General features: G+C 30.6%; 1 protein-coding gene across 9 annotated transcripts in view; it reads right to left on the reverse strand.

Moving 5' to 3' along the window:
* The window catches only part of LOC118444036 (ankyrin repeat domain-containing protein SOWAHC-like), a 243726-nt gene that overhangs the window by 199882 nt on the left and 26344 nt on the right, over positions 1-17500 (reverse strand). For 8 of the 9 annotated variants that reach the window (XM_085663427.1, XM_085663429.1, XM_085663431.1 and 5 more), the window contains exons 5-6: positions 3895-3930; positions 3549-3653 (exon numbers count right to left, since the gene is read on the reverse strand). In XM_085663427.1, the coding sequence (XP_085519553.1) occupies positions 3549-3653; positions 3895-3930 (141 nt within the window). Of the gene's footprint in view, positions 1-3056; positions 3186-3548; positions 3654-3894; positions 3931-17500 lie in introns of those variants that run through there. The other variant, XM_085663428.1, reaches the window with a different exon arrangement.

Below are 17500 nucleotides of genomic sequence, written 5' to 3' on the forward strand. Positions count from 1 at the left end.
TCCTCCTCCTCCTCCTCCTCCTCTCCCATCTGCCCCCACCCTCATCCTCTTCTTCCTTCCCCCTTGCCACAACTCATCACCCTTTCTTTCCTGTCACTCTGTCACTTTTTTCTCGTTTTCGTTCTGTTTTTTATTTTTTTTTCCTTTTTTCTTTTTGTCACCAACTTATCAATCCTCATTAATATGTATCTTTTCTCTCTTTTTTATTTTTTTATTTTTTATTCTTCTTTTTCTTTTTTTCTTTTTTTTTTTATTTAATTAATTCATTATCATTCGGACAAATATCAGCCTATGAATCTGACGATTTTGCGACTTTCATTAACAAAATCTTTTTTTTTTTCTTTTATATTTTTCATTTATTTATTTATTTATTTATTTATTTATTTATTTATTATTATTATTATTATTATTTTATTTTTCGAAGCATTTCGAAGAAAGGAACTCAAAACAGTCCTGTCGTCTTCTTCTTCTTCTTTTTCTTTTCCTTCTTTTCTTTCTTGTTATCAAATTGACGTATAAATTTGACCATGCGAATTTGCTTCTTCATTTTTTGTTAATTAAACGAAAAAAAAGAGGGGGAAAAAAAAATTCTTTCATAACTTTCGTGAATCATAAGTACAATTTTATAATTTCGTACAAGGCCTACACATTCAAGGTGAAATGAATGTTTTTTTAGATAAACTAAAATAAATTCCTAGGATGTAATATTATAAGTTGAAGAGAAAAAAGAAACTAAAGAAAGAACGTGAATATAATAATTAGCTTGAATAATTAACACGAAAAATGAACCACCATTCAACGTGGTATAAACTATCGAAGAAAAAAAAAGCAAAAAAAAAAAAAGCAAAAAAAAAAAAAAAAAAAAACTCGTGATTAATATCTAATCAAAATATATTTTCACATAAGCGTAAATCGTCCAAAATTTTCTCGATATCATTGACATTCATACTTTGATCTTACAAGAACAATCTTGGACAACGTTAAGTACAAAAAAAAAAAAAAGAAAAAAAAAAAAAAAAAAAAAAAATGAAAGAAAGAAAGAAGGAGGCGGATGAAGAACAAAGAAGAGAAAAAGAGAAAAAGAAAAAAAATCACAAAAAAAAAGAAGAAAACAAAAAACAAAAAAAAAAAAAAGAAAAAAAGAAAGAAGAGAAACAATTCGAAGATGCAGACAGAATAAAAGACTGGAGGAGCTTGGTTGGTTGGATAATTTTCACGAGAAAGGGAGAGAAATTCGCGAGGGCAAAAAGGGTCCATCGTAGGTCATAGTAGTAGTAGTAGTAGTAGTAGTAGTAGTAGTAGTAATAGTAGTAGTAGTAATAGTAGTAGTAGTAGTAGACGAACGTATATCGCGGCGATGTTATCCGCAAACACGCGGGTTCGGCCAATTTATCCCATGGGATGAGGCCGACGTAGCTATGGGAGTTTGGTATGGGGCAAGCTTGTCCAGCGGAATGAATTCAACGCGCAGCCCCCGTGCGGTCGAACTATCTCCCTCTCTCTCTCTCTTTCTCTCTCACTTTATTTATCTCTATCTTTATCTCTCTCCCTCTTACTTCCTCTTCTATTCTCGTCTCGTTTCTCTCTTTAACTAACTAACACAAACGCAAACCCGTTACCGTTTCATCCTTTCTCTTAGATCTATCGAAATTCGATCTTTACTATTTCATTCAAGATTTCCCGAATAGAATCAAAATGATCTTATAAATCATCGATGGAATGCAATCGTATTAATTATTCTTGTTAAATTATGTATCACTTCGTATACGTATATATCACTGTCGATATCGATGATTTTAATTCATTTTCATTATTAACACGTTAATTACACACTCGTTATTTTTGTTCTTTTTTTTTTTTTTTTTATAATGGATCGATATATTTCAATCGATCGATCTCTGTCTATATCGATGATTTTAACTCGTTTCGTTATTAACTCGTTAATTACATAATCGTTTTTTTCTTTTCTTTTCTTTTCTTTTTTTTTTTTTTTTTTTATAATGGATCGATACATTTCAATCGATCGATTTATCGACTTTCTTTTAGAATCAATAATATTAGAATCTCGAGTTTTCTACTTAAACGTTCGACACTTCGATAGATCGTTTCTTGTACTTTAAGTTTTATAATCGTATATTATTATATAACGAAGTTTGAAAATCTTTTTCTTCTTTTTTTTTTTTTTTTCAAAATTCATCTGCGTCGATCTTACCGTACCGCATTCAACGTTTATATTTCAATCGAAATAAATCGAAATTCGTTCGTATCCATCGTTTAATTAATGGCATTTTTTTTTTTTTTTGGTATTGCAATTAATCGTAAGGAACGATTCAAGATAAAAATTGTCTAACAGGAATTATTCAAAAAAAAAAAAAAAAAAAAAAAAAAAAAAAAAAAAAGAAATAAATAAATAAAAAAAAAAAAAAATAAATCAAAATAAAAAAGAAAAGAAGAAGAAAAAAAGAAACGTCGGATCTCGAACCTCGAGTTACGAAATTATTTTCGAGATTTATCGTCAAAAAAAAAAAAAAAAAGAAAAAAAAAAATCTAAGAAGACAATTTGATAACAAAATTTGATATATATAAAAAAAAAAAAAAATAATCAATGAAATCGTTCCTTCATCGACGGAAAAAAAAACCTCCATAGAATTTATCTTCTCAGTATTTAACATCAAACGCGAATCATTCGATCGCAAAACTTTCTATCGATTCGATAATAATAATCGTGGCATCGACACAAACGAGGAAATAGAAAGTTAAAACAAAAACAAAAAAAAAGAGAAAAAAAAAAAGAAAAAAAAAAAAAAAGAAAAAGAAATAGAAATAGAAAAAGAAAAGAAAAGGAAAAAAAAAATTTCAAACTCTTCCTCCTCAAATCCCATTACCCCATTAAAATAATTTTAAATCTAATTCCGCTTATATACGTATTCACGTAACGTTTACGTGTCGAGTAGCAAATATACGTATCTACGTAAGAGAGCCGAAGGCAAGGAAGCAAGCGAGCAAACAGGCAGGACGCAACCAAGCAGGCCTGATTGCAAACAGGGCACACACAGAGATTTATTGACCTGTCAATAGTGGAACCCCGAAAACGGCGAATTTACAACACCGCAGGTGTTAAGTTCCACCGTGCGTGTAATAACGGCGCGTCTGATCGTAGGGGCCCCAAACCACGGTAAACCACACTGTAATTATATTTCCGAAGGTATGAGAAGGGCCCAGGAACGGACAACAGCACCTTTGTCATTATCAACTGAGCCATTCTGCTCGTAACTCAATGAAAGCCGATAACCGTTCCCATTCATCTATCTGTCTATCCACTCAACCGGTTGACTTGTTTTCTCGTAAATGACAATTAAAGAAAAAAAAAGAAAAAAAAAAAAAGAAAAAAGAATAAGAGAAAGAGAAAAAAAAATTCTTTCCTAACGAAAATCAACGTTGGAAAAAAAAAAAAGAAAATTTAATTCCTATGCTTTTCTTCGAAATATTTTTTCCTCTTTGTTTTTACACCACTCACCGCGCGATAAAATAAACAGATCTGATCTTACCTTTAATCCGGTAAGACGTGGTTCCTCGGCAGCCAATTTCGCAAGTTCGTGATAATCTCCTTGAGCAGCTTTCACCAACCATTCTCGTGATTTTCCATCCAATTGCTTTGGAAATAGAAAGGCGAGTCAAACGATGCAGATCGATATAGATCGTGTCTTCGATCCATGCAAACCGTACGTACGTATGTACATACTTTCAAACTCGAATCTTTGGAAAATTAATATATTTAGAAAGGACGACGATCTCGAGGATCGAGAAAGTCTAAAGAGAAACTTTTTCGTTGTTATTACATGAACGGACAGATCGAAGACGTTAATTTTATGGATATAAATTTATTTAACTCACCCAGGCAACCGAAGCACTGTCCTCTTCGTCAGCACCCTATGAAGAAGAACAAAAAAAAAAAAAACAAACAAAAGAAGATAAAAAATTAAACTGAGAAAAAAATTACAAAGGAAGAAAATTCCTCAATTATGTATATATAAATATATATATATATGAAAAGAAAAAAAAAATTATTTTCAAATTGAACAATCCGATTATATATTTTGTATAAATTGTACAAATTGATAAATGATGATTGTCCATTAAATGTAAGAATCTTTTCATTCTTCTTATCTTTTTCTTTCTTTTTTTTTTTTTTTTTTCTTTTTTTTGCTTGAAACACGAAAAACAAACGAGAAGAAAAATAAAAGGTAGTGACAAAGCAAGAAACAAGAAAAAATAAAACAATTAATTGTTTGTTGAGAAAAGAATTATTTTCAATTCATACGTTGTATCATTCTGTTAATAAAAAAATTATTAAACAAATACGAAATCTTGTCACTCTCTTTCTTTTTCAATTATTCGTTTAAACGCCATCGAAAAATGAATAAAAAGTAGAAAAAGAAGAAGAAGAAGAAGAAAGGATATACAAAAAAAAAAAAGAAAAAGAAAAAGAAAGTAAAGAAAGAGACGATCGATTGGTTCAAAAAAAGAAAAAAAAAATATAATCTATTTCGATTCGAAACCTGAGTCGTATCATAACGAATTATAAATATCTATAAACATCTATAAATATCTAATATAAATAATAAATATATAAATATATAAATATATAAATGATAAATAACTATAATAATAAATAAAAAAAAAAAAAAATGGCTAACCAAACGAAATCTTTTTTAATACTATTCTTTTCTCTTTCTCGTATACGATATTTGGCGTTAACGCCATTACACGGATAATTAGTGATAAGAAAAAAAAAAAAAAAAAAAAAAAAAAAAAAAAAAAAAAAAAATAGACAAATAAATAAAAATAAAACAGAACAAAAAAACAATAAAGATAAAAATTATTCCGATTGGTTCAAAGAATCAATTTCAATTCGAATAACGCACCGTGTATCATGCTAAAAAAAAAAAAAAAAAAATAACAAAGAAGAGAAAAAAAGAAAAAAAATTAATTCGATACAAAATCTTGTCATTTTTTCTTTTCTCTCTCTCTCTCTCTCTCTCTCTCTCTTTCTCTTTTTCTTTCTCGTATCTACTTAACACCGATAGAAAAGAAAAGTGAGAAACGGGACAATAAGAAAATCCGTAAAAACCAATGACTAGCAACATAATAAAAGGTACGTGCTTCAACCATCGAATTGACATAATATGAATCCAATAATTGATTCTCCGATGCAAAATTTCGAATGCAAGGTTGCAAATGCTTGCATAACTACACATCGATGACGATGCATCGCGTCAAACGCAGCCTTTTTCTCTCTTCTAGGTTACTATAATTCAACAATTTACGTGCGTAAAAGCTGTGAGAAGCCACACGTAGCATGAACGTGCTCAAACCATCGAATTGTTATATACGAATCTAATAATTTATTCTATGAGGCAAAACTTCCCAATGCTTGTTGCTAATGCTTATGTAATCACTTTCAATGACAATGCACTCATCTGAATGATCTTTTTATTATTGTTTTCTCTATCTCTCTCTCTCTTTTTTCTTTTTTCTTTTCTTTTTTTTTTTTGTTTTGTCCTTCTCTACGATTTTACGATTCTATGATCCAGAGATTTACGAAAAAAAAACAAAAAAAAAAAAAGAAATAATAATGATAATTAATTTTTTTTTCGGAGTGATTTTATTAATAATGAAAATTAATTAATTATAAATATGGTGTATATATATATATATATATATATATTTTTTTTTTCTTATCCGTTAGATAATTTTTATCTTTTTCTTTTTATCTTTATTCATTACTTTCAATTAATTATAATATGTATATTATTTGTACTTTTTTTTTTTTTATAAAAATTATTTTCAAAAAATTTAATTATTTTTCAGAAATTCAATTCACTATAAATATGATATATATTGTATATATACACATACACGCATACACATCTTTTTTTTATCTGTTATATAATTACTATCTTCTCCTTTTTATCTTTATACATTATTTTCAATTAATTATAATATATATTTATACATGTATATATTACAATTAATCAAATAATATATGTATATTATTATATTGTTCGTATGGAAATTATTTTTTTTTTGCATATTTATGTAATTATTAATATCGACATTTAAAGAATTAGATAAACCATTAAATATATATATATATATATATATATATATATATATATATCGTAATAATGTTTGTATGATAAAACATATCATGACTATGATCATAAATCAATCTCGCTTACTTTCATTTACGTATTTCGTTATTTTAAAAACAATATTTATTTAAACGTAATACAATTATATAATTGCAATTTATAGAGCATATTGTTTATCATTTAAAATCAAAAAAGTTGACTAGGATAAAAATCAAATATAAATATCTATAAAACAACCTTTGCAAGAAACATCATCTACGTCTTCTATAAAATAAAATAATTATAATATCAACATTTGTTTAAATATAACATATTATATATATATAACTGTAATTTATATTGTATAATTGATAGATACAATAAAAAAAAAAAAATAGAAAAGAATCAAACGAATTATTATACACCATTTTATTATCGATTCAATAAAACATATCGTTCAAACATTACGTTCAAATCTGACATAATCATGTAACTGCAATTAATAGCGTATAATTGATAGATATGATTTAGGAAAAAAAAAAAAAAAAAAAAAAAAAAGAGTAGAAAAGAAAGTAAAGAAAAGAAAAAAAGAAATCAAACAAATTATTACACATCACATTATATTCAATTCAATAAAACATATCAGTCGAACACCAATCGTAAAATCCCTCGTATCTCCTTTAATCATTGAATCATTGAAAAGTCGAATCTGTCGGATGAGCACAACATTGCTAAACCTTGATCCCATACAATGTCATCGTACATTCGTGGTGCATCGTGTGCGCTGGTTATATCTTATATGTGTGACGTGGTGTATGGTATATAGAGAAAGACAGAAGAGGAGGAATATACGAGAGGAAAAAGAGAAACTCGCAAGAGAGAGAGAGAGAGAGAGAGAGAGAGAGAGAGAGAGAGAGAGAGAGAGAGAGAGTAAAATGATGGGAGGTTGGTAGGGGGTAAGGGGGCAAAAGGATTTCTGATCCCAGAAACGTTAAACGACTACTCATCCCTGTTAAACCGTTTGTATTTTCACTCGTCACGGCTACGTCGGACGTTCGAGGTGCTCATATCGACACTCCATACGACCAGAATCGATCGTGACTCCTCGTAAATTACATCGGCATCGGGTAGAAAATGGATGGGACGTTAGAATTTTGCCGAATCATCATTAGCTCCGAAGAGGTAGGAAGAACTCGATATATCTCTATCGATCGAACAAAACTACGTAGCGCGTGTCCTTAAGTGAAATCTCTCGAATCGTTTTGCGGTTGTCCCTTCTTGACGTTGATCGTCATTCTGAATCCCATAAAATCAAATTAATCCTTGATAACTGAAAGATACGAGATTGGTCGTTGAATTTTTTTGTTTTTTTCTTTTCTTTTCTTTTCTTTTATTATTATTTTTGTTTTTTTGCTTTCTTCTAGGAATATAACGAAACCCATTACGATTGGTAATACCATAACTAGTGATGGTAACAAAAAAAAAAAAAAATAAAAAAGAAAGAAAGAAAGAAAAGAAAAAGAAAACGAAAAGAAAATTATAATGGAAGTTTGAATGAGTGTAGTTTTGTTCGCGACTAATAATGTATCGTATCATCGTCGTCGTACTCATGATAACGTATCAATGAGAACCACTGACCCCCCGTAGCGTCAGGTGGTGCATCGAGGTGCGTTCCCAGCTTTCGTGTGCTATGCCCTTGCTTCTCCTCCTCCTCCTCCTCCTCCTCCTCCTACTCTTTCTTCTCCTCCTTTACCTCCTAAACCTCCTCCTCATCCTATTTCTCTTTCCTTTTCTCACGTTGATACGTAAGTGTATATATATATATATATATATATATTTTTTTTTTTTTTTTCGTACGTATGTATGTACGTATATATTTACTTATACGTATACATAAATAATATCTCGAATTAAAATAATATTTATGATATTTATCTTTGTTGAATGTAACGATAATGTTTTGATCGTTCGTTGAATTTTAATATTTTTGTTTGTTTCGTTTTGGTAAGAAAATAAAAATTAAAAAAAAAAAAAAAAAAAAAGAATTGTTTTTGTTAATTCAAAGATAAATAAATAATGTTGCGTCACATGAGAAATACATGTAATCTAATAATAATCGTCGATGTAAAAAGTATTAGGTATATATTTATATATATATATAAAATTTTCTACTTTTTTTTTTTAATCTTTTTTCTTCTCCTACATTGATAAATATCACTGATACTGATTCATAGTATATAAGTATATATGTAGACATCAAATTAAATTGATTATTATGACGTCAAATTTTGAAGAATTTAACGAGACCATTTTCATTGGTTGGATTTAATTCTTTTTTTGAAATAAAATTTTTTTAAGATATACAAACATATGTATATAAGTTTGTATAATTTTTAATATATATATATATATATATATATATATATATATATAATAATTATTTTATCTATTAGATGGAAAAAAAATTATTTGTTGATATAAGATATAATGTAAAAATATATATGAATTATAGTTACTTTAATATTGATGTATGTATATAATAATGTAAATTATACTTAATGAAGTATAATGAATTTTTTGTTTTTGTTTTTTTTTTCTAAAATCTAATTATATCTATTATAATATAGTTATATTATACTTAGATATAATTTATAATTAATGTTTCTATATAATATAGTTACAGTTATAGTTGACTAGTATAAGTTTTATTTAATATTGCATGTAGTGAGAATAATGTATATTAATATATACTTAATATATATATATATATATATATATATATATATATATATATATATGATATTAATTATATTCAATATAGCAAATACAATCACAAATATTGACATATGAGTTATACTATAAAAATATATATATAATAATATTTTTTTTTTAAATACGAAAATATTTCATTTATTTCATTATATCTATCCTTGCTTCATTTGAACAATATCAACAAATTAATTAAACAAATTGAACTTTCTAAATATATACATACATACATATATATATATATATATATATATATATATATATATATTAATCTGTAAAAAAATTTCATTAAAAGAACCATCAAATCCAATAAACGATTCCCGACGAAATATTCTTCTTTATTATTTCTTTATTTTCAATTTCTTTTTTTTTTTTTTGTCTTTTTGTTTCTTTTTTTTTTTTTGAACGAAGGTGAACGTTCAATGTAGAAATCAATTCAACGATTGTATAAAATAAAGAGACGAGATTAAAGGGAGGATGAGTAAATAAGTAAATGTAGAAGAGGGTTGGGGTAACTGAGAGTCGCTGATTGATTTTTAAACGATTCCAAGATGCCGAGCAGAGAGATCTTCGATGGGATCGCTGAGAGGACACTTGTTTACTCGTATCTCCACTGAGAGATATGCAAATGGTCCTGTATTCTCTCTTTCTCTCTCTCTCTCTCTCTCTCTCTCTCTCTCTCTCTCTCTCTCTTTCTCTTTTTCTTTCTCTTTCTTTCTATTCTCTGGCACGGGGGCTTCGCGAACGAGCAGACAAACGGACCAGTCAGCGGCGCTCAAGCCATGAAGCCGTGGAACATAATGGCGTGGTTATCAGATAAGCTTATAGGACGGAGTTAATCGTAATGGCATCGCAGTGGTGGTTCCCATCCTTGGTTAATTCCATTCGCAAGAGAACTTGAGAATTTAAAGGAGGGTGAATGACGAGAAAGAGAAGACCTGATGGTAGAGGTGCTGAATATGAAGGTGATGATGAAGATGGTTGGTAGTAAAGGTAGAGGTGAAGGTGATAGTGGTGGTGATGGTGGTGATGGTGATGGTGATGGTGGAGAAAGAAGAAAACCGATTCCTTCTTTGGACGCCTACCTTACTCCCCATCACTACGTCATTGTCTTTCCGTAATTAATATTTTAATTGAGATCACCGAGAATTAATTAACGCACCGGCGCGATTAAATCCTCCCTTTTGAACTCCCCAACCTCTCTACCCACCCCTTTTTTTGATCGATCGTAACGAGACTACTTGTACAGGTAGTTCTTATACAGGTCGTTTCATGAGAATCGTTTTCTTTAGAAATCAAATTCTTTTTTCTTTTTCTTTTCTCTTTTCTCTTTTCTCTTCTCTCTCTCTCTCTCTCTCTCTCTCTCTCTCTCTCTCTCTCTCTCTCTCTCTGTCATTTTTTTTTGAAGCTAATTTTATCATCTAATTGAATATTTTCCTTAGAGGCAACTAAAGATGCACGAATTTCTCTGTTATTCTTTAATCGAGTATTAGTAATTATTAAATTGATATTAGTAAATGTTACTCTTAAATTGTAATTAAGAATTGTCTTTGTTGATTAATTTTTTTCTTTCGTTTGATTTCTCTTTTCTTTTTTCTCTTTTTTTTTTCTCTTTCTTGTTTTTTTCTCTAATTATATTCTATTATTTCAATTTGTTCTCGGGTCGTATGTAATTTGATGTATATATGTATATATACATACATATATATATAAAAAGAGAGAGAGAGAGAGAAAAAGAGAATCAAACTAAATAATGCAGAATTATATTATTTATTTATTTATTAATTATATATATAATTAATAAATAAATAAATAATTATTTTTTTTATTATTAATTAATATAAATATTAATTATTTATTTATTATATATATATATATATATATAAATATTATGATATAATTTTATCGAGTTAATAAATAAGTATAATATCTAATTTTAAATATTATTAATAATTTATATCTAATTAAACAAACATCATAGATAATATTAAATAAATCGACAAATAATTGACATACTATTTGACATTTATATCACATTATAATATTCTATTCTCTTAAAATCAAAAAAAAAAAAATATCAAAAATTCCTATATTAATACTAATAGTATTATATAAAATATAGTATTATATAATATATTAATAATAATAAGTATATATATATATATAATTTATATGCGCTTATATTACTCTAATATGATATAATATCTGAAAAGTATTACGAATAAAATCCATCAATAGATGCGCAATTGATTTACATGATCAGCCATTACAAACGAATCATCTAACATCTAATCATATACATTTCTATTCATATATGTACTATCATAATTCCGTTTGAACGAAATATACCGAATAAATAAATTATATTTACTCGATCGAGAATAATGCTCTGGTTAATCATTAGAGTGTATCACACAATCTCCATTTATTATCAAAAAGAACTGTTGTATACCAATACATATATATATATATATATATATATATATATATATATAAATGTAGAACACATAGACGTCCATTAGATACGTTCTTATTAAATAGATACGATCCATTGTCGGTGGAACAGTTAATTAGAGAAATCGATTTCTATATCTAAACACGGTTTTCTCTTTCTCTCATCGTTTTCAATGGTTTGTACGAGACGTATCGTACCGTAAAGAGAAAGAGAGAGAAAGAGAGAGAAAGAGAGAGAAAGAGAGAGAGAGAGAAACAGAGAATTTTAGGGTGCGCCGAGTCGCGAAAATGTTGTTGCTCGGCCGTCCGGCTTATTGGCCGGCGCATGTTACCGGCGCTGTTAGGCATGTATGGATGGCCCCCAGGTTATAATAAAGCTAATTCTGCGGAGCTCTCGAGGCAGCTCGTGCCGCAACATGTTTTGCCTCTCGTTCTGCATTTCCCCTACACTCGACCTCGAACTCTTCCCAAACGAACCCTCCTCTCTCAACCTCTTCATCCTCCTCTTCCTTTCAACGTTTCACCGATATTCGTTCCACCCGCACTATTCTCTCTCTCTTTCTCTCTCTCTCTCTCTCTCTCTTTCTCTCTCTTTCTCTCTCTTTCTCTCTCTTTCTCTCTTTCTGTATGTCTGTCTCTTTCTCTTCTTCTAACTATAACGTACTCTCGAATAGAACGACCGAATATATTTATACGCCCCTTCGGAGGGTAGCACACGTCCGCTTATTAAAACGTTTCCACCCTGGAAACCGAGCACATCTGCGTATGTATCTCTTTCTCTCTATTCGTCCCTTTCTAAACCGAGCTTACCCTTCCTTCCTTCCTTCCTTCCTTCCTTCCTTCCTTCCTTCCTTCCTTTCTTTGCTTTTCATTGCTAAGAGAGAAAGAGAAAGAGACAGAGAAAGACAAAGATGAGAAAGGAAGAAGAGCTTGAAAATGCACGTGCCTGCGTTTAGTTAAGAGAGTAATACCTGACGGCGTTAGAACTGGCTTTTAGAAAATTAGATGTGTTAGAAAGTGCAAAGAGCGTAACTCCGAGCTTGGGTTAAAACGTTTTCGAGTCAATGACGACAAGTGAAACGATAACATTGAGGGGTTGATGGTTATTAATATCGACGTCCTCCATCTTTCTTTCTCTCTCTCTTTCTCTCTCTCTCTTTCTCTGTCTGTCTGTCTGTCTGTCTGTCTGTCTATCTTATTCTTTTATTTTTCCCTCTTGATTTTAATCGAGCATCGCGAGCGAACGAATAACTCGGTGAGAACGTAGAAAATAAAAGGAAAAAAGAAAAAAGAGAAAAGTAGAGAAAGAGAAAGATAAGAAAAAGAAAGAAAGAAGAAAAAAAAAAAGGAAAAGAAAAGAAGAAGAAAAAAGTGAGATCGTAAATCTTCCTGAATTTCTCTTATCGGTTCCGATCGAAACCGCTTCGTTTTGTTTTCGCGTGCTCGTGACATTTATTTTAATTCTCTCGCTTCGCGCCTACGTGTCTTTCCTTAACATACATATCTACTTAAAATACATACGTACGTATGTATATAACCTATGTACGTAGTTACATGCAAGTCGCAAATATATAGGGTGTCTCGTTTCAAGTTTCATCATCGTTACAATCGTATCCTAAACTAAAAAGAAAGTTTGCAATGATTATTTCGTAACTATATATTACGATATTATTGAAAATCATTAGATTTGTCCTATTATTTGATTATTTCATATTTATTTATTTTATTTCGATCAAAGTTTTATTGATCAATGATAACGGACAAAACGTTTATCTAAATATATTACGTGAAGTATTGTATAATAATAAAGAAAAAGTGAAAGAAATAAAAAATAAAAAAAAAAAAAAAATTGGAAAATAAAAAATGAAACATAAAAAAAGATCAGAAGAAAGGAAATTACGAAAATTCACGTCAACAATTTGTAGGATGTTTTTAACAATTAATGGATTATATTTTAAACGAAATATTTTTTTCAAACGTCCTATAATTTGGTAAATAATATTATTATATAAATTATTATCGAAACTTTAAATGGGACACCCTGTATCTACATACATATACACATATATATATATATATATTTACGTACGTACGTGCATGTATTTATATATATATATATATATATATGTATGTGTATGTGTGTGTTTTTATACGTAGGTAGAAGAACGAAACGTCTCTTCGTGAAAACAAGCGGAGATGTTACGCCGTTTCGACATTGAAACATTTCTTCGAGAAGTTCGGAACAACGTTGTCGTGCGAGAAAAGTTTTAAGTGCGTGTCTCGGTCGTCTCGGAAGTTCCTCTTGGGTCTCCTGCCGTGCTCGGGCCGAGCCCGGCACGGCCCAAGCATATCTTACCGGAAATGGCCAGGGTCATTCGACGACTTGTTAGTTCAACTTTTTTTGCATTGTTGACATGATACGAACGAAGAGTGAACGTTTAGCATTTAATGTAGTTAACTTTTTTAATTTTAAAACATTCGTAACAAAAACAAAATATTTTTTTTGGTTTTTCTTACGATTTATATATATATATATATATATATATATATATATGTATGTACATATGTATATATATAAGGGTAACAATTAGGACTGATTTATTTATATAATAATGAAAAATATTATAGTGTTTGTCGAATAGTGTCTGTAGTATAAACTGATACTATAATTATATTTAATACTATAGTTTAAAAAGATTGTGATATAGTATGTTTATTGTTATAGTTTATATATATATATATATAATTGCATTTAATCGGGATATTAGGTAATTCAAAAAATTTCTATGTTATATCTAACTATACTAGCACTATACAGTGCTATAATAAAATACAGTATAATTTAATCTAGTCTTGGTCAATGAATAATTTTCATTAATTACAAAATAAGAAAAAGTATGTTAAATGGTATTTTGTTGATCAATAAAATTTATGCATAATTTTCACGATTCGTCATATTTAATAACATCAACAATATAGTATAATATATTATAGCATTATATTGAATAATAATCATCAATAATTAATCTTGAAATATTCAGCATTTTATATCTAATTAAAAAACATCAGAGTATAATATAAAATATTACAGTATTATATTGAATTAATTAATAAGAACACTATAATATAATGTAATATACAATAATATTATACAATAATATCGAATTGCTTCAATTAATATAAATAAATACAATGTTGATCTATAAAAATAAAATATCAAAATTTTCATTAAAAAATCATAAATATAATTCATTCAGATATAAGATGCTAAAATAATTTCAAGATCATCAAAAACGATAATGTATTATAATCGTTAAAAATTATTATTGTAGTATGACAAGTATTAGTAATAAACAAAAAATACACAAAAAATAAATAAAAACAAAAACAAAAAAAAAGTTAGAAAGAAAAAAAGATATATATATATATATATATATATATATATATATATATATATATATATAGAGAGAGAGAGAGAGAGAGAGAGAGAGAGAAAGAGAGAGAGAGAGAAGGGTGGGGGGGATATACATTGAACATGGACACAATTTACATTGTCAACGTGTACCAATCGAAAATCCATTGAAATCGTGAAACAGGAAAGGGGCGGGGGTTGCAGGGGGTTGCTGGGGGGTTGCAAAGGGGGTAGGAGGGAGCGAGGGAGAATCAAACTCGAGAAACGATACGAAGATAAAATCCGAGAAAGTACGAAAGAGTATCCGTCGCGATGAGAAACCATATATAGGTTATAGGGAGAGAGGAGTGGGGTGGGGGGGAGTGAGGTTATAGAAGAGGGGGAGGGTCGTTGGAAGGGGAAATCCTCGCGATTAGCGAGAAGTACCGCGAGATCGATTATGCGCGGAATATCCTGCGGATAACGTAGGCCTGATTTATTCCCCTAATGGGGGGGCGTTCGAGCATTCATTTCGCGAGGTCCGTACGAGGCAATTCCACTTGGTGCGATGCGATGCGGTACGGTGCGGTGCGGTGCGGTGCGGTACGGTGCGGTACGGTACGCGAACTATCGTCTACTATCGTGGCCCAGGACTGTCACTGACAGGGGAAAACTCTCGCGCTGGGTGATTCAGCGCGCGTTCGGTGATTCGGCGACGCCTCCCCAACTACCACCACCAACCATAATCCCTAAATCTATACCCATCGGGTATAATGATAATATCAGATGAATTCTATTTTAATTATAAACACTTGTTTTATATTTATCAATCAATTTGCTTTCGTCATAACGTAAACGAGACGTAATTCGCGAGAACATCAAACCTTTGAGAGAATCACGTTCTTAGATAAGAGATAAAGGGCGTTAGGTTACCCAAAGAGATTAGAAGGATATAACCATGGTCCTGAAGATGGTGTCAAATGTAGAACCAACCACGAGAGATTGGCCAAGGTTGCGGTTACCTCGAGGTAGGAATCTCGAGTAGATATGTACCTACTATCTTACTCACTTCTATCCCTATCCCTATCCCTATCTCTCCCTTTCTCTCTCTCTCTCTCTCTCTCTCTCTCTCTCTCATACCCTCTCTATTTCACTTTCTCTCTCTCTCTTTCTCTCTAATCGAATTCAGTACGGTGTCGCGGAGTCTTAGTACGACTTCGAGAGTCAGAAACGCCAATGAGAAAGTTAGACCCCCCGAGTTAGCTGACATCAGACAGACGGGACAAAGTATTTCGGTTCCGCATCCTTTCCGACCGGTTACGTTCCTTACTATCATGTCGTCGACTAATGACATGTCTCTGATCTCTTATCTTCGAAGCTTGCTCTTTCCTTTGAGATGTTATATCGATGTAACGATATATTACCCGGACTTATCGCTCTTCTCTCTCTCTCTCTCTCTCTCTCTCTCTCTCTCTCTGTTTGATAAATAGATAGCCATGTGATCGACGACCTGTACAAAATGTATTTAAACGCCAGGATAATGATTATTCTTTTAAAAACACCAAAGTGTATATATATATACATATATATATATATGTATGTATGTATACATATCAGAGCAAAATCGAAACTTCGACCACGTACGGTATGATATTCATCATCGAAACCACGATTCGTCATCGACGAATCGAACGAAACTCTCGTACACCCCGAACAAGTAGATAGAGGACAAGTTTCAGCCGTAGGTACCCGATTACACGATATGACAGAGAAATTAGCGAGCGAGACGATTATCGGCTCGTTCTCTCAACCAAACAAAGAGGAAATTAACGAAAGAGAGAGATAGAGATAGAGATAGATAGATAGATAGATAAATAGATAGAGAGAGAGAGAGAGAGAGAACACGAGAGAGAGAGGACGAAACACACAGGGTTGATTCATAACCGAGTTCTCGTATTTTCGCGGCCGGGCACTGCGAATTTGGTCCGGATGGAGAACATGGAAGCATCGACGGTGCACAACGTTTACCCACACCTCTTTGCCATCCTACGTTGACAGGATTATATTCGTACGTGCTTGTCGTGTTTCTCTCCCGGTATGTACCACCACCGGGCTCCCGCAATACGCGTCGAGCGATCATATTCCCGTAGGCTAATAAATTTATCCTCGGTACTCGAGCGCACGTCGACCGTCGTCATCGTCATCGTAATCGTCATCGTCATCGTCGTTATCGTCGTTATCGTCGTTATCGTCGTCAACGATAACGGTAACGAACGATTGTAACGTGATAACCGATATCGTGGTTACCATATAGTTCATCTACAGTAATTACAAATTAATTTTCGTAATTAGGACACTTTTTAACATAAAAAATTCGACGAAATTTTTCACACGTTGGTGATGAATTTTTTTTTTCTTTTTTTTTTTTTTTCTTTTTTTTTGTAATGAAATTAATCCTATACGATAAGAAGACATTGAATGATAAGATAATTTATGATATTGATTGAAATCGTCATCGTCGATCTGATGAATCTGTGTGATGGTGAAATCAATGAGAAATAATTAACGTCTGTATAAGAACAAATTGATTAATATCAAAGAAAGATAGATGTCTCTATTATTTTCAATAATATTTTTATATTTACGTTGTTATATATTTGTGAAAAATAATTAATATTCTAAAAGTAAATAAAGTTATATAGATATAAATTTAGTGATATGATACGACGAGGGAACGAGTAGTTAAATTGAA

The sequence above is a fragment of the Vespa mandarinia genome, chromosome 21, assembly GCF_050613455.1.
Source record: "Vespa mandarinia isolate Hongniang chromosome 21, ASM5061345v1, whole genome shotgun sequence".
NCBI lineage: Eukaryota > Metazoa > Arthropoda > Insecta > Hymenoptera > Vespidae > Vespa > Vespa mandarinia.